Raw genomic sequence first — 19,643 nt, forward strand, 5'->3', positions numbered from 1 at the left:
CCCCCTGCACGGCTGCGGCCCGGCTCGGCCGCTAGAGGGCAGAGCCCCTCGAGCGGGCGATTTCCCCGGGCCCTGCCCCCTCGACCGCGGAAAGCTAAAGCGTGGCAGGGGCCGAGCCCGGGAAGCGGAGGAGGCGGGTCTCCATAGAAACCTCCACCTGTTTCCGGTTAGCCGGGGCGAGATTAGGGGCTGCTGCGGGGGCCAATCTCCGCCAGCTCGCCTTTTCCCGGCGGTCCCTGCGGGCGCGGTGGGTGTTGTACACAATCATCATGGCGGCGGCCGGGGCCCCGGATGGTGAGTGTGGCGGGGTGGAGGGCGCCGGGCTGGGCGCGGGTGAAGCGATTGCTCCTCGGGGACGCGGCCTGGCCCGGGGGCTGGTGGTGGGGAGAGCCCGGCCTCGGGAGCCAGGGTGCGGCGGCGCCCGCGTGGATCCGGCCCCAGGCCCAGCCCGCGGCGAGCGCCCACCCCCTGCCCCCCTTGCAGGCATGGAGGAGCCTGGCATGGACACGGAGGCCGAGACCGTGGCGGCCGAGGCGCCCGCGCGGCCCCTCAACTGCGTGGAGGCCGAAGCCGCGGCGGGGGCGGCGGCCGAGGACGCCTGTGCCGCGCGAGGCAGCCCGCAGCCGGCCCCGGCCCAGCCCCCTGGGGACCCCGCGGCGCAGGCCTCGGTCAGCAATGGCGAGGACGCGGGCGGCGGCGGCGCGGCCAGGGAGCTGGTGGACCTGAAGATCATCTGGAACAAGACGAAGCACGACGTGAAGTTCCCCCTGGACAGTACAGGCTCCGAGCTAAAACAGAAGATTCACTCGATCACAGGTAACCCCGTGGCACGCCGCCTTCCCCGCCCCGCCCGCGGGTCCAGTGCTCACAGCGGTCCTCCGAAGTGGGTTCTGGGATGCCCATTACCCAGAAGGGCAAAATGAGGCCTGGCATTGTAGAACTAGTAAGTGGCTGGCTGAGCTGGGATTGAAGCCCAGGCCTGACTCCTAGGCCCAAGCTTGTAATTAGTGCTGCCCAAACATCGCTAATAAAAACCACCTGAGGCACTTGTAAAGTTTACAGCTTCCAGGCTCTTCGCCTGAGATTTTGAGTCAGTGGGGCTGGAATGTGGCCAGGAATTTATTTTTAACCAATGCCAGGCGATTCTGATAAGGGAAGTCTAGGAAACGCTGCTGGTGACCGTCATGCTGGCCCCTCCGAGGTGTTCCTGTTACTTCATTTCATCTCATTGACAGCACTTTGCCACCTGAAATGATTTTTTTCCTCTAGGCCAGGGGTCGGCAAACTCACTAGTCAACAGAGCCAAATATCAACAGTACAACGATTGAAATTTCTTTTGAGAGCCAAATTTTTTAAACTTAAGCTATATAGGTAGGTACATTGTTATTAACTTAATTAGGGTCCTCCTAAGCTGGCCTTTGCTAAAAACTCAAGGGGCCAAAGAGCCGCATGTGGCTCGCGAGCCCCAGTTTGCCGACCACTGCTCTAGGCTTTCTCCGTGTAGCTTGTAGGCTCCATAAAAATAAGAACTGAGTCCTTACTGGTTTTTGTATCCCTGAGGCCGGTGGACTCTTGCTTAATATTTGAGTGATTGGAAGATTGAGGGACAAGTTGGAATGAATGACAGCTAATTTTTATCGAACACTTACTGAATTACCAGGAGCTGCACTAAATACTGTTTGTCCTGTCCTGTGGTTCTTAAAACAGTTCCATACAGAGGGAACTACTGTCTTCACTATTATAAAGTTTTGGAAACGGAGGCTGAGACAGGTTGTGAATTGCCCAGGTGTGCAAAAGTCGTAGGTGGTAGAGCAGTACTCACTTTGGGATCTGTTGTCAAAGTGCTCTGGTCCAAGTATGTTTTTCGATTTTCCTTTCACTGTCTGCTACCTTTTCCCAAGGTCTCCCGCCAGCCATGCAGAAAGTCATGTATAAGGGACTCGTCCCTGAGGATAAGACGTTGAGGGAAATAAAGGTGACCAGCGGAGCCAAGATCATGGTGGTTGGTTCCACGATAAATGATGTTTTAGCAGTAAACACGCCCAAAGACTCTGCGCAGCAGGACGCCAAGGCCGAAGAGAACAAGAAGGAGCCGCTGTGCAGGCAGAAAGTGAGTTCGTCGTGTGACTATTAGTTCTGGGAACTTTGAGGCGTTGTCCTCGAGCCATGGTTGGTTATATTCTCCCTAGAATAAGCTCCTTTTTGGACAGGGCCCATGATGGAAATTTATGGCAGCAGTTGGGTGCCGCTGGCTGTTGAGTGGAGGTGACAACTACCTGAGATTTGCAACTTTGTCTCATCTGGCGGGTCAGTGTGTCTCAAGTCTATCTACTTTAGGATAAGGCCTTTGTAAAGGCAGGCTTCAGAATCAGACATGGGTTTCTCCTGTTTAGTGCCAGAGAAAAATGCCATTGCTACAACTAATTCCCCATTTTGTGCAAGTACTTACATTGGCTCTTTTGGTGTGTGGCTTCCCACGAGTCAACAAGCCCATTTCTGGAAAGACAAGAACATCAATAGCTTTTAGAGGTTTCTCTAAACTGACCACCTGAGGAAGCCGAGTGAAGCTCCAGGAAGATAACTATGCCGATGTCCCCCTCCTGTCCCTGAAATAGGGCCAGGTTTTTCATTTCTGTGGCTCATTTTGGAGGTCGGTGTGTTGCTCTGTCAAAGGATGCTAGTTGGAAGAACCATCACTTGTGATCTTGTCACCCATCAGGCCCAGTCATTGTTAGGGAGCCTCCTGGCCACTCTTGGTAGTGTTCCAGGAAAACAGGTGTTCTCATCCTCACCTGTGTCCCGGGAGAGCATCCAGCTGACGAACACTGGTTTTAGTGACCAGGCATCACAGCACATGACCAACAGTGGGATGGACACAGTTTTCTGGCACAGTCCATATTCCCTTGTGTGTGCGTTTCCAAACTCCCAAAACGTGCTTTTGTAAATATGGCAGCAAAACCTGACCAGGGTTAACGTGAATAGTCATGTTTTATCATAAAAATGTTAGTGTGGTTGGTGATATGGTGCTGCCCCAAACTCTGTGGAGGATATATAATGTATTTTAAAAATATTACAGTCCATGGCCATACCATCCTGAACGGGCCTGATCTCTTCTGATCTCGGAAGCTAAGCAGGGTCAGGCCTGATTAGTACTTGGATGGGAGACCGCCTGGGATTACTGGGTGCTGTAGGCTTAAGAAAAAAAAATTACATTTACAAAAACAACCCAAAAAGCCACACACACAAAAACACCCTAAAATTTTTGTCCTTCATAAAACTTCAAAACATCTGTTTATGGGGTTTAAAATAAGGAGTTATAAACCTATATTAACACCTAAACGGTGTTTATTTGGACACTTCCACTCCCAAATGTGGGGTCAAAATGTCTTATACCCAATTGAGTTCATTTCCATATTTCTGTCTTGCTCTACCACATGTGTGAGGTGTCAGATACGAGAATGCAGATGTGAGAGCATTCCCACTGGCCACACCCTGGGAGCATACATGTCTCATGTCAAGGTTTTGAGTTACAAATGATCGCTTAACAGGCTTAGAACTGTTCCACAGTGCAGGGGAAATGCTGCAAAAGGTACTTGGGAGGTCTGAGTCAAATTCAGATTGTAATCCATGCTGCATAACATGGCCTAATGACAGGGCCCCGTCTTTGTGACTTTTTGTCAGCGGCTCAGAAATCTGGGACTGATGTATAGGGCATCCTTCGTTAGCAGTCTGGCAGTCTGGTGGGTCTATTCACATTGGAGGGTTTCTGCCACGCCAGTGAGGCTTATGGCCACCTGGTGCTTAACCTAGGTTAATTTTTTACCCTCTGCCCACTCATTGCCCTGTAGGTCTAGCTTTACTGAACAGTGTCTGTTCCATACAGCCACAGATGGGGCGGGAATCAGGTTCCCGCATGTGGGCTGGTCAGGAGCTGTTTCAGGGGAGCCTTGTTAGAACCCATAAGGAGCTGCCTCACTCCTGGGGTGGGCTGGGTTAGAGACTTCTTAACAGGGTCAGGCTCTCGAGGAATCAGCATTTGTCTTGGGAAACACGGTTCTTCAGGCTTTGTGTCTAACGGGCTGAGGGGGAAGACTGCTGCAGCAGACGAGTCCCCAGTTATGGTGGCATTGCCCCTTTAGGCAGTGGAGCTGCGTACGGCATCAGGCCCGGTGTCTTTGGAGCGTGAGCTGCCATTTGAGCCTGTCAGGAGAGCAGCCCCCTTTGTGGCTCTCAGCTTGGTGGTGAATCCTTTCAGTGGGGACTGCGGAGGAAGTAGGTTTTCTTTGAATTAGCAGTCTGTAAGGTCCTGCTTTCTCTAGAGCTTTGATGTTAAGTGTGGCGGCCAGGTGTGATTGATTAAAATTCAATAAAACTGAGGGTCCATTTCCTCGGTCCTACTGGCCCCATTTTGAGCGCTTCGTCGCCACACTTCCATCCACACAAGCGTTTGCTGCCCGGGCCGCTCTGTTGTGTCGGAGGCCCTGACTGTAGGCAGTACAGGCTTTTGAACAGAACCTTGGGCTTTCTTCGTCCCGCTTTTCAGAGGAGGGAAAGTAGCGAAAATGCAGTCTGCTTTCATTTAATGAGCTCTTTTGACTTACGTTGCAGCAACACAGGAAAGTGCTGGATAAAGGGAAACCTGAGGACGTGATGCCATCTGTTAAGGGGGCCCAGGTAAGCCATGCTGTCGTGAGCACTCAGAACCAGGCCCATTGGGCTGCTGGGCTGCTGGGCTGCCGGCTTGTCCTGTCTGTTGTCCTGTATTTGTCCTCCTTTGACTTTGGTCCCTCCCTCTCACCACAGGAGCGCCTGCCCACAGTCCCCTTGTCTGGCATGTACAATAAATCTGGGGGAAAAGTGAGACTCACCTTTAAGCTAGAACAAGACCAGCTGTGGATCGGCACGAAAGGTACGTGACCGCTCCCGCGCTGGCTGGCTCGCTGCCTCTGGCTCTCAGAAGCACTCCCTCCCAAGTGCCAGGCTGCTCCTCATTCTCACATCTCTGCACTGTGCTGTGCGCGCTCCTGGCTTTGACTTTGCTTTAGATGCTTCTCTTTGGACCCTTTTCCCCTCATTCTTTTTAGTCTGATCTCAGGACCAATCCATCCAACATTGGCTGTCCAGAGGTCCCAGATGTGTGGCCTGAGGGCCAGGTCTGGCCCACAGATGAGGGTTTTGTTTGTTTACACACAATCTGTAAAAAACTGGAGATTTCACTTGATTTGATTTTTGGCTTCATTTGAAAAACATCAGAAGGTTTAGCCGGTCTGGACTTGCATTCTCACGGATAACCAGCAGCTGGACTGAGTAGTAGGTTCACATGGCCTGCTACAGTTCCCACTGTCCCATCTAACCTGCCTGTGGCCAGCATCCTTCATTTATGTCACCCGCCTGGCCCCTGTACATCACAGTTTAATTAGTGCTGGGGACAAGCCCTCCCGTCCTGGTTGCCCTCTGCCTGCCCACCGACCCCTGTGCATGGTGGGCCAGGCTTGCTGCTTGCTGGGAGGCGACCCTGACTGCTCTCTTTCTTCCCCCATGGATCAAAGTCTTGCCAGCTGCGCTCCAAAGTCACCTGTCTTTTTGCCACCCTACTGTGCTACTTAAGACTCCTAGCATCTCTAAACGTGGTCCTTGAAAGGGGTTAACCTGTTTCCTACCCATCTCTGATTTCTTTTGCCCAGCCCACCTTCTGGATTGTTTTTTTCCCTCACTGGTTTTTGTGCTCATAAACCTTTGGCTCTTTAAGGCCAAGTTCAAATGCTTAACCATAGTGTTCAGTGTTCTCAATAATGGGACCCCCTTTAAATTTGTGACTTAGCTTCCTGCCCCGCTTACCTTGTCATACCCTGTGTGTCCAGCACCACTCACCGAATGTCCCCCACGCGCTCGGCACAGCTCCGTGCCTTTGTTCATGCTGTGTCCTTACCTGCGAGCCTTCTTCCCATCCTTGTGAGGAATAAACTCTTCCAAGGCCCAACCTAAATGTCCTTCTACGAAGCCCCCTGACACATGCGCCCCGCCTCCCCGCTCATAGAGCACTTCATTTATGTCCCCAGAGCACTCATTACTCTCCGACTTGTCTGTCCCCTGTTAGATTCCGGAGGGGACCAAGCATGCCTAAGTCACCTGTTCTGCCAGCACTGTAGATGATGGTCAGTGTTCGAGGTAAACGCTGAAGCGAAGTCCAGGGGGTCCTATCCTCTGAGGCTGATTAGTTTCAGGGACAGGCCATTAGATGATTCTGCTTCAGATGGGACCAGAATTTCATGGACAATAATCAGGGCTGGGGTGATGGGGAGTGAGATTTTATCATCTAAAATAGGAAAGTAAGTTTCTGTTTTCACCCCTATCCTGGGTCTTAAAGTGAACAGAGAATGAAATGCCAGAAACGCTTGAGTCCTCTAACAGTTGTGTGATAAATTGCTATATTCTTTCTTTCACATTTGATTCTAACTGCATGATCAGAGCAAGTTTTGCCAACTATTTAAGGGCTCCCGCATTCTTCAAGGGCCTTGGGCCCCTTTAATAGGTCACTGTCTTCTGCAGAGCCGGTCCCGTCACCCCTGTCGTTTCTTCAGTTGTGAGCTGCCCGCCTGTCAGCTCCTCACTTCTCCATGCTCGCAGGTGGTTTGGCGCAGCCCTCCATCATTGCGCTGACTCGCTAAAGCCCTGCCTCTTGCACTTTGGCAGCCTAATGGGAGGCAGTGGCTGAGGCTGCCCAGGAAGACACCAGTGGCCCAGCGGGTAGGTGCAGCCAGGCCGGCTCCTTAGGGAGCACTTGTGCGACAGGAAGGTGTGCAGGGGCTACGGAGGACCCGCCGTGCCTGTGCGGGGCTCCTGCTTCAGCTTGTGGGAGTGGCCACCCTCTGGCGCCAAGGAGAGCTCCAGCAGAACCTGTGGGCGGCAGGAGCCTGCTGGTCGCTAAGGGGCATGGCCACAGCCCGGGTTCTCCTTCCCTCCCAGAGCCCTGCCTCCTTGCACCGCGCCCGCTTCTCACCTGCCCATGAGTGCCATCCCCTGGGTGTCGCCTCCCTCCCCCAGAGGACAGCGCGTCCTGGAAGTGGGCCCCCAGCACTGGCTCCATCTTCCAGCTGGCCTCCTCCTCGAGGGGATGCTCACGGGCTCCTAATTGTGGCGTAAACTCTGGCCGTGTGGGAGGCAGGACTGAGCCTCAGGCTAGTGGAGCGAGAACAGGCCGGGAGCAAGAAAGGTGAGCACAGGTGGGAGCCTGTGCCCTGTTGGTAGGGCAGTCGCACCTGTAATCCAGCTGATGGTCACTTGGAAGTGTGGGCCCAGGATTCTTACATCTGTATTTTCAAAAGAAGCCAGAAATCCATATTTTTCTGTGAAAACCACTGACATTTCAAGGTGGTTGGTCTTAAAGGACGTTTCTGTCTTGACCTAGCCGGTTTGGCTCACTATAAGTATATAGAGCGTTAGCCTGTGGACCGAAGGGTCCCGGATTCGATTCTGGTCAAGGGCATGTACCTCGGTTGCAGGCTCCTCCCCAGCCTGGGCCCTGGTCAGGGCTCGTGTAGGAGGCAACCAATCAATGTGTTTCTCTCACATCGATATTTCTCTGTCTTTCCCTCTCTCCCACTTTCTCTCAAAATCAGTGGAGAAATATCCTTGGGTGAGGATTAAAATAATAATAATAAATAAATAAATAAAAAAGTTTCCATCTTAAAGACACCCCTGGTCAGGTCCCGCCTGGGGAGCACTGTTTTAGAGCCGTTGAAAGTCAGCCTGCGTGACCGCCTCCAGGTCTCTTCTCCCCCACCCCGATTTTCCCAGGCCGAGGCCACAGGACAGAAATAAAATGTCCCAGTTCATCCGCTCGCCTAGGGCCCTGCCTCGAAGTTCCCGCTGTTTTGTCAAGTTACCTGTTTTCAGGTTTCAGCTTTTCCAGGTTTTCCTGTCTACCAAGGCTTTAGTGTGGCTTAAACTTGATTTAACTGCTGAGAGCTGCTCCAGTCCCTGAGGTGTCTGCTGCTTCCGGGGCGGTTTCCTGTCGGCAGGCGCCCCCACCTCTCTTGCCACCGCCCCCCTCCTGCTGCACTTGCTCTTTCCCGCAGTCCCCCCCCCCCCCCAGGCCTCCCTTGCGCTGCCTCTTTCACACCTGCCACCCTTAAACTTGCTGCAGAATGTCTTCTGATCCATGTGCCCTTGATTACTAATCAGAGAGGTTATAAGTGTTCTAAGAGAACTTTCATGTGTGTATATGGGGGTGTGGGGGCCTGGGGAGGCGTTGGGGGGGGGCGGGCAAGTGAGCAGGATCTTGGGCCAGAGCCTGGTTGTTCACAGCCAGCAGTCTCCCTTCCTTTCTGTGGGAACCCCGAGCACGCTGGTGCCTCTCTGTTCTTGGCTCTCTTGACTATCTCGGGCACCAACGGCCTGAGCCAGTGCTGGGCTTGGGCAGTAAGGGTGCGGTGGAATTTCTTGGGTGTTTATTGATTAAGAGTTTTAAAAAGAACAGGAAAGAGATACTCTGCCGTGCCGTTGCCACATCCTGGTCCCTGTTCGCTCCTAAGAAGTCCCAGCTCCCACGCTGGGCTCTCGGGCCCTTGTCAGAAGGGCTGGTCCCTTCCCCCTGGAGCGCAGGAGGACGTGATCTTCCAGTAGGCTCCAGAGCCACCGCCCTGGCGAGGCACTGCTGAGCCCCAGGAGTAGAACAGGAGGCCTGTGAATAACGGCTGTCCTTCCTCTCAACTCAGAGCGGACCGAGAAGCTACCCATGGGCTCCATTAAAAACGTGGTCAGTGAACCCATCGAAGGGCACGAGGACTACCACATGATGGTAAGTAGCCTGGGTGCGGCCTGCGGCCCGCACTGCTCCAGCAGGGACTGCGTGACCGAGGAGACACTCCAGGAGACGCCCGTCTAAGGCCCCTGCTTCCTTCTAGAACTCGCCCATGACTTATCCTAGTTCTCTTGACTCCCCTCCACCCCCACCCCAATTTTCCAGCAGTTTCAGGGGGCGTGTTGGGTGTCTTTGCCTCCCTGTTACCTATAACGCTTTGTCTTTAGACCAGGAAAAGAACTGGAATGAGGAGGAGCGGCTCGTGGCTTTCCTCTATCTACTTTCTTGTGCACAGAATTAAACCTCCCACGAGTCTCGGTGTTTGGACCCAGGCCTCCTCCCTCTGGGCTGGTGTCGCCCTTCCCAGGCTGCAGCGGTCACGTGGCGGTGACCCTGCGGGGAGGTGGGTCTGTGGACACAGTTCTCGGGGAGGTCTGCTCTGGCGCAGGCTGTGCTCTCCCGAGACGGGACGTGTGCAGGCACTGCCCATCTGTGCCGAGCAGAGAGCTCGGAACGGAGCCGCTCAGGCACGCCCTCCTCTTCCCCAGCACTGTCTGGAGGGGCCGCTTGGAAAACGAAGTTAGCTACCCAGACTTGGAGATCGCTGGGACAGGGACCTGCCCTGAGCAGTGGCAGGGTGAGTGAGGGCGGCCGCCTGCCTCTGTCGGAAGAGGCAGTTTTCAGCATCCACCAGCAGGGAGGTAGCTGCGTTGGCCCGTCCCAGGGAGAAGGAACAGTGGTATGCTGACCATGGGTGTGGCTCAGCGTCCACAGCAGAGGGGGGAGTTGGGAGGACCCAGCAGAAGGGCGCTAGCATCCTGGCCGTGCTCTGCAGACAGATGGAGACCCGGGCTCTGGGAGAGTCTGCCAGCCCTGCCCCTCTTCTGCCCTGTTGGTGTCTGTCAGCCCCTGGCTCTGAGCTCCTGGGTGCCCCTCTGAGGTGACCACCTCGTGGGCCTGGTGGCAGCCCTCCAGCCTGGTCTCTCTGGAGTCTTTCAGGCCTGCACATGGATTGTTTGCCTACTCAGTTATTTTTTTGCTTTAAAAGTTGGATTTTATTTTTAATTTATTTTTAAATATTTTTATTGATGTCAGAGAGGAAGGGAGAGGGAGAGAGAGATAGAAACATCAATGATGAGAACCATTGATCAGCTGCCTCCCATATACCCTGCACTGGGAGGATCAAGCCCGAAACCTGGGCATATGCCCTGACCGGGAATCGAACCATGACCTCCTGGTTCATAGGTTGAGCCACGCCAGCTGGGCTAAAATTGGATTTTGATATTTTCATCCGGCTCCTGTACTGCCCTTTGAAGCCTGTGCCTTCCCAGTTTGGCCCTGTAGTGTGTGCAGCCCTGGTGATCAGCAGCCTGGTAAGAGGGTTTTACACAAGTTGAGGGGCCAGCTTGAACCTCATAAGTGATTGGTGTGGCTGTCAGTGCCTTAGATTTCATTTAAACGCTCATTTTTTCCAGTCGTTTCTGGCAGCGGTGGCTCTGATCGCCCCTCTCTTCTCTACGCACCATTAATCAGCACCTTTTCCTTTGTCCTGATGAAAGTACTGTTTCCCTCTCTGCAGACGCCATATCACTAGATTAACATGCCAGAGTTCACATTAGGAGGGGGTGGCTGTGCTTTGTTCTTTTTACAGAAATCTTAAAAAATACAAGAAAGGACAGGCTATTAAGCAAACCCATAACCCATCACCAAGAAGTGACAATTGCAAATATTTTGTAACTTGTTTTGAATCATTTTTTAATAAAAGAAAATTTACCAGCAGTGAGTTCGTCCCCATTGTCGCCCCTCCCCACTGCCCTCTTCACGATCTCCCACTTGGCCTGCCCCGCTCTGCTTTCATTTTCATGTGTGTCCATGAACAGGCTTCAACACTGTTGCGTGTTTTTTCAGTTTTCATAAGTCGTATCGTGGTATGTGTCGTTCTGCAGCTGCTTTTCTGGTTCGACATTGTGATCTGTCTGTATTTACCATAGATCCAATTCATACCTTTTAAGAGGGATCCAATATTCACACGAATAGGCCACATCACTTTTAATTGTGCATCCCCTCACAGTGGACAGCAGGCTGTTTCCAAGTTGCTCCCCTTGCTGGCAGTGCTGCTCCGAGCGCTCACCTGCTCCTGCGCATGTGGGACTGTTCCCAGGGCAGTGGTTCCCAAGAGGGCCTGGGTCAGCAGTGCCCCATCACCGGGGAACTCCTAGGAATTGCAGCTGCTCAGGCCCCACCAGCCCTCCAAGTCACAGACTGAGAGGGGAGCCACCAATCTGCTGGACAAGCCCGCCCTCCAGATGGCTCTGATGTGTACCCAAGTGGGGGAACCACTGCTTTAGGGTTCGCTGTGCTTCTGCTGCTGCTCCTTTTTTGGACAAGAGAATGCTCCCCACATGAAGTCTCCCCTTCCCTGTAGGTTAAGCCACCTCTCAGCCCTCCCCTGTGCGTGCTGTGCTGCCGCTCAGCCTCCCGACCTCTGAAGTGTCGCTTGGTTTTCCTTTTCCCTTCCAGGCGTTTCAGTTGGGCCCCACGGAAGCCTCTTACTACTGGGTGTACTGGGTTCCAACTCAATATGTGGATGCAATCAAAGACACTGTGCTGGGGAAGTGGCAGTATTTTTGAAAGCACTTTCACCTCTGGCCCAGGAGACTGACCCACAGTGAAGGACATTGCTGGGAGAGGCCTGCAGCACCCCCGGATTTCAGAGTTCTGGAACTTTGCTCACACACAATCTATACCCAATCTAAGGTGATGTGGTGACCGAAGCCAGAGGTGATGTTCTTTCACCCGTAGCTTAACCCTAACTTAAAATCACCGGTTCCCTTTCTTGCAGTCAGCTTCACACCATTTTAAAGTCAGTACAGTGGAAACCAATAAATCTGAACTCGGAAAGTGTCGTGTGGAATACTCTTAAGTGTATTTGAGAGTAGATCTGCCAAGGTTTTGTTTAGAAAGGAATGGTCAAAAGCTTTCTGCTTTTTTTAAAAAGTGATTTCAACAAATATTTTCATAAATCTTTGGTTGCAAACATTTGGACTGTGTTTTGATGAGTTGGGGTGTTTTATTTCTTTTTCATATAAAATTTTATGCAAAGTGGGAGGGTTGGTAAGCCATATTTTTCTGTCCATTGACTCAGATTTAATTCTTTCCCTTTGTATTTTCTCACTTCCTGGATAGGAGTTTTTGTTTTGAAAACCCAAAGATGTCAGTTCCTCCTTTTGTACCTCATCACCGCTTCCTTTCCTGGCCTTCCGCCGCTGCTGCTCGCGAACGCATGCGGGAGGGGCGCGGCAGGCCTTGGTCAGGGAGCTCTCACGTGCTGGTGTCTGTGAGCAGCAGAGTAGCTCTCAGAGACTCTTGTCCAAACATCTTGGCCTTTGGGCACCGATCTCTGGGGCGGTCATTGCCGCACTGATGGTTGCCTGCAGCCCTCACTGCGTGGGTTCTGACGCCCAGCTGGCGTGAGTGTGCCGAGCTGTGCTGCTCCAGGACCCGCAGTTCCCAGCCGGCACAGCCTCTTCCAGGAGGTGCCGTGGGAGACCGTTCTACAGCCATGTAGCCACAGACCCACTTGGGAAGTTTCAAGGCATCTTAAGCCGCCCAATGGTTATTTCAGTTGTGCTTCTCCGTTGGTTCCTTCGCTCATGCGTTGTGTTCAAGTTCTTCCTCCCTCGTTCAAAGATGCTGCCTTTCTCAACAAGCGGACATCTGACCTCGTGGGTTGGCGATGTGTTGTAACAGCAAATACGGGGTAAATTGCTTCTGTGATTAGCTCGCCCTCGTCTGGTTAGCCCTTATGTTCTTTGTACCCGTGAACCCTGTTGTCTCCTTGTGGCTTGGCTGGCCGATGAGGACAGTCTCCTGCGAGGGCATCCTTGTGCTGTGCTGTTCCTCTGCGCCCTTGCAGTCCTCCCGCGCTGCTGCAGGCTCTCGGCAGGGCTTGGCCAGAGAGTTTCCAAACCTGCAGTCGATTCCAGGCTGTTCGTCCTCGTTCTGTGAACCGTATTAGCATGTGTGAGCCAGTGAACGGTGATCTTCTGCACCCTTCCCTCCAAACCGTAGTTCAGGAATCCAGCCGGCCAAGACAGGCTCGTGCTTCTCACGCTGTGGTCCCTTCCCAGTTCGCATTGGGGCAGAAGTGCCTCGGTGAAGGGTAGTGTCCGAGAAACCGGAGCAGTGGCTGACCAGCCTCTGTCCTGCTGCCTGCGCTCCTGCAGGCCCAGCCTCGGCAGGCCGGCCTCGGCTCGGCTTGTTGGCCAGTGCCCCTGTCCTGGCGGCTTGTCCCGGCAGTGCCACACGCCTTCTCCTCTGGAAGCAGCGTCCTCGTCCCCAGACTGGCCTCACCCTGCTGCTCTCCGGGCCCTTCCCGCCAGGTCTGCATTGACCCTGTTCGTTTGGCTACGCGCCAGCTGCCCTCCCTTCGTCCCAGGGTCAGCCTGTCCCATCGCTCCCTGTTCCCCACGGGCCAAACCGCTTGGCACTCAGGCTGGTGTCATTTCCAGACAGGACCACAGCCTGTGAGCCTTTTTATTTTCGGTAAAATGGTGCTTTCCCCCTCACTTTGAAATGCTATGTATTAACAATAATGTACTGACATCTTTCGTCGGAGTGTTAGATGGGCTCACTGACTGCCGGAACGATCATGGAGATCTTGTGGGGAGCCCTCGGAGCGCAGAGGTGACGGGCCAGAACCCCTGGGGAGGCGTGGGATTTGGATCCGAGTCTGGGTCCCAGCAGTATTGCAGTCTTGTCACTCGGTCCCGGGAGCAGTGTCTGCATTTGTTTTCTTACGGCCAGAGTGTGCCGAGACAGCCTGTCCGCAAGCTGCTCTCCCTCCGGAGGCCTCAGTGTTACTGTGCGCCAGGACGGTTTCTGTGCAGTTCTTCCTGTCAGAGGGACCAGCTCTTTCTCTGGGGTCCTGAGTCCCTCACGGTGGCACAGGGCGTGCGGGTGGACCGAGGAAGAGCTGGCTCCGAGCAGGGCTGCAGGTGCAGGAGCAGGCGGGCGTGGCTGGTGGTCCGAGCGGCGCTTCCCTCGGCCTCCTGCAGGTGGTGGCTCACTGGTGCCACGCCTTTCGTTCCCTCCCGGAGGCCCCTTGGCAACTAAAGACGGAGGAATGGCTGCTGAGGGCAGGCCGCTCAGTCAGCCTGAGCAGAGAACTTAGACTTGTGAATCCTGAACTCTTTGATGTTAAGTTTCTGTGCTTTTTTTTTGCGTGTGTATTTTAATTGCTGATGGGCCTTCTGCAAGTAGTATTAGCTCTTCCTTGATGAGGCCGAACTGAGCTAAGGATGTCCTTTCCTATAACTCGTGGACGCAGGAGGCCAGCGAGGCCTCAGGAGTCTCCTTAGTTGCTGCTTTGCCTTCCAAGGGCCAGAGAGACGAACTGCCACGTTGCCACGGCTCTGGAAACTTGTCGTATTTCAGCCAGAAGGGGCTTGCTCTCCCCTTCTCTCAGTACCCATGTGCCTGGGAGAGCTCCCGGGCTCCCGCTCTGGCTCCCCTTTCCTTGCCGGGGCAGGAAGGGACGGGATGGACCCTGTGCCGTGGTCTTCTTGCCTCTGTTCTGCTTGTTGTCTTGGGAAAGGTTGGTCCTTTGTTTTAGGGCTTTGTAACAATGTCATCTCTGCTTAGGATTGGCACCTGCTTCCTTCTTAGCAGGGCCTGGTGGCTTCTCTGAAGTTACGGGTGGTCAGGGCCCTCCGGTGCAGAACATCTGGCCCATTCCCCTCCAGGCCGAGTGGCCTGCTGCTTTCCACATTTCAAGAACTGCTTTCTTTTTTCTTAAAGAGTTCTCCAGAATAAATTGACAATATACGTAAGTACCATGTTTTCTTGTGTATGCTCTGGTCTGGTTTTTGTTTTTAATCAAATGCCTGTTGGGAGGAGATGAACGTATTTAGTCTGTTAGATTTGCGCTGCTGGATTTTTTAAAAAGTGTAACCTTGACTAGCTGTCTTATTGTTTATCCTGTAAGATTAGCCTATCAATTAAAGTTTGATAATTAATTGCGTCTCCTTTTTCCTTTCAATTCTTCATGCGCCTAATCCATACTGGGGATTGACCAATATTTGGAACTGGGCCTGGAGCCATTTTTTTTAACCAGTTGTGGCCAACCATTTTCCTGTCTCCTCTATTTGACTTTGAGTATATCCAAATTTGAGTATATCCTGCAAAAAACAGCTGATAAAGAGATTTGATTTGATTTACTTCGTCTGAGTCAAAGTCACTGCCAGGCCATGCTCCTGGTGGGACAACCCTCCTCCTGCTCTGGCCTCAGGCTGTTGGAGGCGATGCCACCTCTCTGTCTGTACGCCTGGCTTTGCCTCTGTGACTTCACCTGGCCAGGTGGCCTCGGAGGACATGGCTGGGGACACCTGGGGTGGAGCTCCACTTCCCGCCGCAGCCACAAAGGCCCAGGAGCAAACAGGCCTTGGCATGAACGGGCTTTGACACCAGCACACTTCCATTGGACGCTCGCCTTCCCTCTACTTTGTAAATGTTCCCAAAGGTTCTGGTCCCACAGCCCTCCTGGCTCTTTCCGCTATTCCAGCACCTCATAACCCCGAAGCAGCTGTCCGGTCGTGGGCGTCTGGCACGGCCACAGGCTGCACGTTGCTGGCGCCCACTCCAATGGGCTCCTCCGGGTTCTATCCCAGTTCTGAATGGCTGCTTCAGGCTCCTTCAGATGATAGGGAGCCTGAAGAGCCACCATACCCACATTTTCACAGCTAACACCCCTTTGCATCTGGGATCCCACAAGCCAGACAGCCATTAGGGCAAGTAGCAATGACCTCTTCCTCCTATGCCCAAGGGCTGTCCGGTCAGTTTAGCGGGTGCACATGGAAGTGGAGGTGCTTCTCCCCAGGAGCCCCGGCCAGCACCACGTGGCTGCGCTCAGCCGGGCTGACCTGCCATCCTAGTGATCAAGGCTGTTTTGTTGAAAGCCTTGTTGGCCTGTCTTACCCTCTTGATAAAACCCTTCCTGCTGTCCTCCCATGTTCTATAACTCCTGGTACAGCCCTTCCTGCTGCCCACCCATGTTCTATAACTCCTGGTACAACCCTTCCTGCTGTCCTCCCATGTTATATAACTCCTGGTACAACCCTTCCTGCTGCCCTCCCATGTTATATAACTCCTGGTACAACCCTTCCTGCTGTCCTCCCATGTTCTATAACTCCTGGTACAACCCTCCCTGCTGTCCTCCCATGTTATATAACTCCTACTACAACCCTTCCTGCTGTCCTCCCATGTTCTATAACTCCTGGTACAGCCCTCCCTGCTGTCCTCCCATGTTATATAACTCCTGGTACAACCCTTCCTGCTGTCCTCCCATGTTCTATAACTCCTGGTACAACCCTCCCTGCTGTCCTCCCATGTTATATAACTCCTACTACAACCCTTCCTGCTGTCCTCCCATGTTCTATAACTCCTGGTACAGCCCTCCCTGCTGTCCTCCCATGTTATATAACTCCTGGTACAACCCTTCCTGCTGTCCACCCATGTTATATAACTCCTACTACAACCCTTCCTGCTGTCCTCCCATGTTATATAACTCCTACTACAACCCTTCCTGCTGTCCACCCATGTTATATAACTCCTGGTACAACCCTTCCTGCTGTCCTCCCCATGTTCTATAACTCCTGGTACAACCCTTCCTGCTGTCCACCCATGTTCTATAACTCCTGGTACAGCCCTTCCTGCTGTCCTCCCATGTTCTATAACTCCTGGTACAACCCTCTCTGCTGTCCTCCCCATGTTATATAACTCTTACTACAACCCTTCCTGCTGTCCACCCATGTTCTATAACTCCTGGTACAACCCTTCCTGCTGTCCACCCATGTTATATAACTCCTGGTACAACCCTTCCTGCTGTCCTCCCATGTTATATAACTCCTGGTACAGCCCTTCCTGCTGTCCTCCCATGTTATATAACTCCTACTACAACCCTTCCTGCTGTCCACCCATGTTCTATAACTCCTGGTACAACCCTTCCTGCTGTCCTCCCATGTTATATAACTCCTGGTACAGCCCTTCCTGCTGTCCTCCCATGTTCTATAACTCCTGGTACAACCCTCCCTGCTGTCCACCCATGTTATATAACTCCTACTACAACCCTCCCTGCTGTCCACCCATGTTCTATAACTCCTGGTACAACCCTCCCTGCTGTCCACCCATGTTCTATAACTCCTGGTACAACCCTTCCTGCTGTCCTCCCCATGTTATATAACTCCTACTACAACCCTCCCTGCTGTCCACCCATGTTCTATAACTCCTGGTACAACCCTCCCTGCTGTCCACCCATGTTATATAACTCCTGGTACAACCCTCCCTGCTGTCCTCCCATGTTATATAACTCCTGGTACAACCCTCCCTGCTGTCCTCCCATGTTATATAACTCCTGGTACAACCCTTCCTGCTGTCCTCCCATGTTATATAACTCCTGGTACAACCCTTCCTGCTGTCCTCCCATGTTATATAACTCCTGGTACAACCCTCCCTGCTGTCCACCCATGTTCTATAACTCCTGGTACAACCCTTCCTGCTGCCCACCCATGTTCTATAACTCCTGGTACAACCCTCCCTGCTGTCCACCCATGTTCTATAACTCCTGGTACAGCCCTTCCTGCTGTCCTCCCATGTTATATAACTCCTGGTACAACCCTTCCTGCTGTCCTCCCATGTTATATAACTCCTGGTACAACCCTTCCTGCTGTCCTCCCCATGTTATATAACTCCTGGTACAACCCTTCCTGCTGTCCTCCCATGTTATATAACTCCTGGTACAACCCTTCCTGCTGTCCTCCCATGTTATATAACTCCTGGTACAACCCTTCCTGCTGTCCTCCCATGTTATATAACTCCTGGTACAACCCTCTCTGCTGTCCTCCCATGTTCTATAACTCCTGGTACAGCCCTTCCTGCTGTCCTCCCATGTTATATAACTCCTGGTACAACCCTTCCTGCTGTCCATCCTATCTAATAAAGAGGGAATATGCTAATTGACTGCCCCACCCTCAAAGATGGCGGCACCCACAGCCACAAGATGGCGGCACCCAGTCCCCTCAGCCCAGCTGGGGTGGCAGGCACATGGCAAGGCCGGGCCCGCTCCCAGGCGGGTCTGGCAGCTTTGCGCACCTACCTCCGGAGTCCAGTCCTCTCAGCCCCCCAGCTGCCCAGGGCTGGCCCGATGCACAGGTAAGCCTCAGAATGCGGCTGCCTAGCTGCCCAGGGCCGTCTGAGACTCAGGTAACCCAGGCCGGCTGAGGCTTGCGCTGTCGGCAGTGGCAGCAGCACAGGTGTGATGGGGCGTTGCCATCCCCTGATCGCTGGGTCGCCTCCCGCCCGAGGGCTCCTGGACTGTGAGAGGGAGCAGGCTGGCCTGAGGGATCCCCCCCTCCAGTGCATGAATTTTCATTCACCAGGCCTCTAGTGTTATATAACTCCTGGTACAACCCTTCCTGCTGTCCACCCTATGTTATATAACTCCTGGGTGTTTTTTTGTTGTGTTTTTTTAATATAGTTTTATTGGTTTCAGAGAGGAGGTGAGACGGGGAGAGAGAGATACATCAATGATGAGAGAATCATTGATAGGCTGCCTCCTGCATGGAGATCGAGCCTGCAACCCTGGCATGTGCCCTGACCGGGAATCGAACCTTGACCTCCTGGTTTATAGGTTGATGCACAACCACTGTGCCGCGCGGCTAGGCACTCCTCGTTTTCAAGTTCTGTATTTTATTGATTTCTAGAGAGGAAGGGAGAGGGACATAAACATTGATGAGAGAGAAACATTGATCAGCTGCCTCCTGCATGCCCCCTACTGGGGATTAAGCCTACAACCTGGGCATGTGCCCTGACCGGGAATTAATTAGCAACCTTTCAGTAAGCCACACTGCCCAGGGGAAAATATTACTTTTTTTTTTTTTAGTATTTTATTGATTTTTTACAGAGAGGGATAGAGAGTTAGAAACATTGATGAGAGAGAAACATCGATCAGCTGCCTCCTGCACACCTCCCACTGGGGATGTGCCCGCAACCAAGGTACATGCCCTTGATCGGAATCGAACCTGGGACCCTTGAGTCCGCAGGCTGACGCTCTATCCACTGAGCCAAACTGGTTTCGGCCAAAATATTACTTTTATGTGTCATTTATTACACAATACATGGTATTTATAATTTAGAAAATACTGCTGAACAAAATAAGCCCTGTGTCTATCATGTCATAATCATTAACATCTCGGTGTGTTTTCTAGAAATGGGGTCATGCTGGTTAAAATCTGCACTTAACAGTCTTTCCACATGATCACATAACTTCCTATGTAACCAGTCTCATCGCTGGAATATCCATGGTATGGTGTGTGTACTTTCCGTTGCATGTATCTTGTTGAATTTCCTCCCTTATATGGACAACTTCCAAACAAGTTGAAAGAATAGCATAGTGAACACACACACACACACGCATAACTTATACATGCACGTAGCCGTCACCCAGTCACTGGTTACCCTTTCGCTGTTTCTTTTTTTTCCTGACCCATTTGAAAGCTAACTGCAGCCCTGATGCTACACCTTTAAATACTCAGTGTGAACCTCCTGAGAATAGGTTAGTCTGACCACAGTAGCACTGTATTCCTGACTACTGGGGTGTCTCCTCCCCCGCATCCAGCCCATCTGTCCTCCAGTGTCCTGTGTTCCTCCCCGTCCTCCCAGCCCCACACTCCCCTGAGTTGGTCTCTGGTCTCCTTTCCCAATGAGATTGATTTTATTTTATTTTATATATTTTTAATGATTTCAGAGAGAAAGGGAGAGGGAAGAGAGAGAAACATCAGTGACG

At 52.7% G+C, this 19,643-nt stretch overlaps 1 protein-coding gene across 5 annotated transcripts; it reads left to right on the plus strand.

Moving 5' to 3' along the window:
* Window positions 1–141: 141 nt before the first annotated feature.
* On the plus strand, window positions 142–15,918 carry UBFD1 (ubiquitin family domain containing 1). 5 transcript variants are annotated; one of them, XM_079792618.1, is made up of 7 exons: window positions 142–294; window positions 484–816; window positions 1,902–2,110; window positions 4,609–4,674; window positions 4,804–4,909; window positions 6,098–6,155; window positions 8,718–8,800. In XM_079792618.1, the coding sequence occupies exons 1-6, from the start codon at window positions 270–272 to the stop codon at window positions 6,151–6,153; spliced, it is 795 nt and encodes a 264-aa protein (XP_079648744.1). In that variant the 5' UTR covers window positions 142–269; the 3' UTR covers window positions 6,154–6,155; window positions 8,718–8,800. The 5 variants fall into 5 exon arrangements, 4 of the variants coding, with proteins under 4 accessions (XP_079648744.1, XP_079648743.1, XP_079648741.1 ...); XM_079792617.1 differs by having other exon boundaries at window positions 6,098–6,168; window positions 8,718–8,741; XR_013814676.1 differs by lacking the exon at window positions 6,098–6,155 and adding an exon at window positions 11,324–11,457 and having other exon boundaries at window positions 143–294; window positions 8,718–10,176.
* Window positions 15,919–19,643: the final 3,725 nt, after the last annotated feature.

This window comes from Cnephaeus nilssonii (assembly GCF_951640355.1).
Source record: "Cnephaeus nilssonii genome assembly, chromosome: 2".
Lineage (NCBI taxonomy): Eukaryota > Metazoa > Chordata > Mammalia > Chiroptera > Vespertilionidae > Cnephaeus > Cnephaeus nilssonii.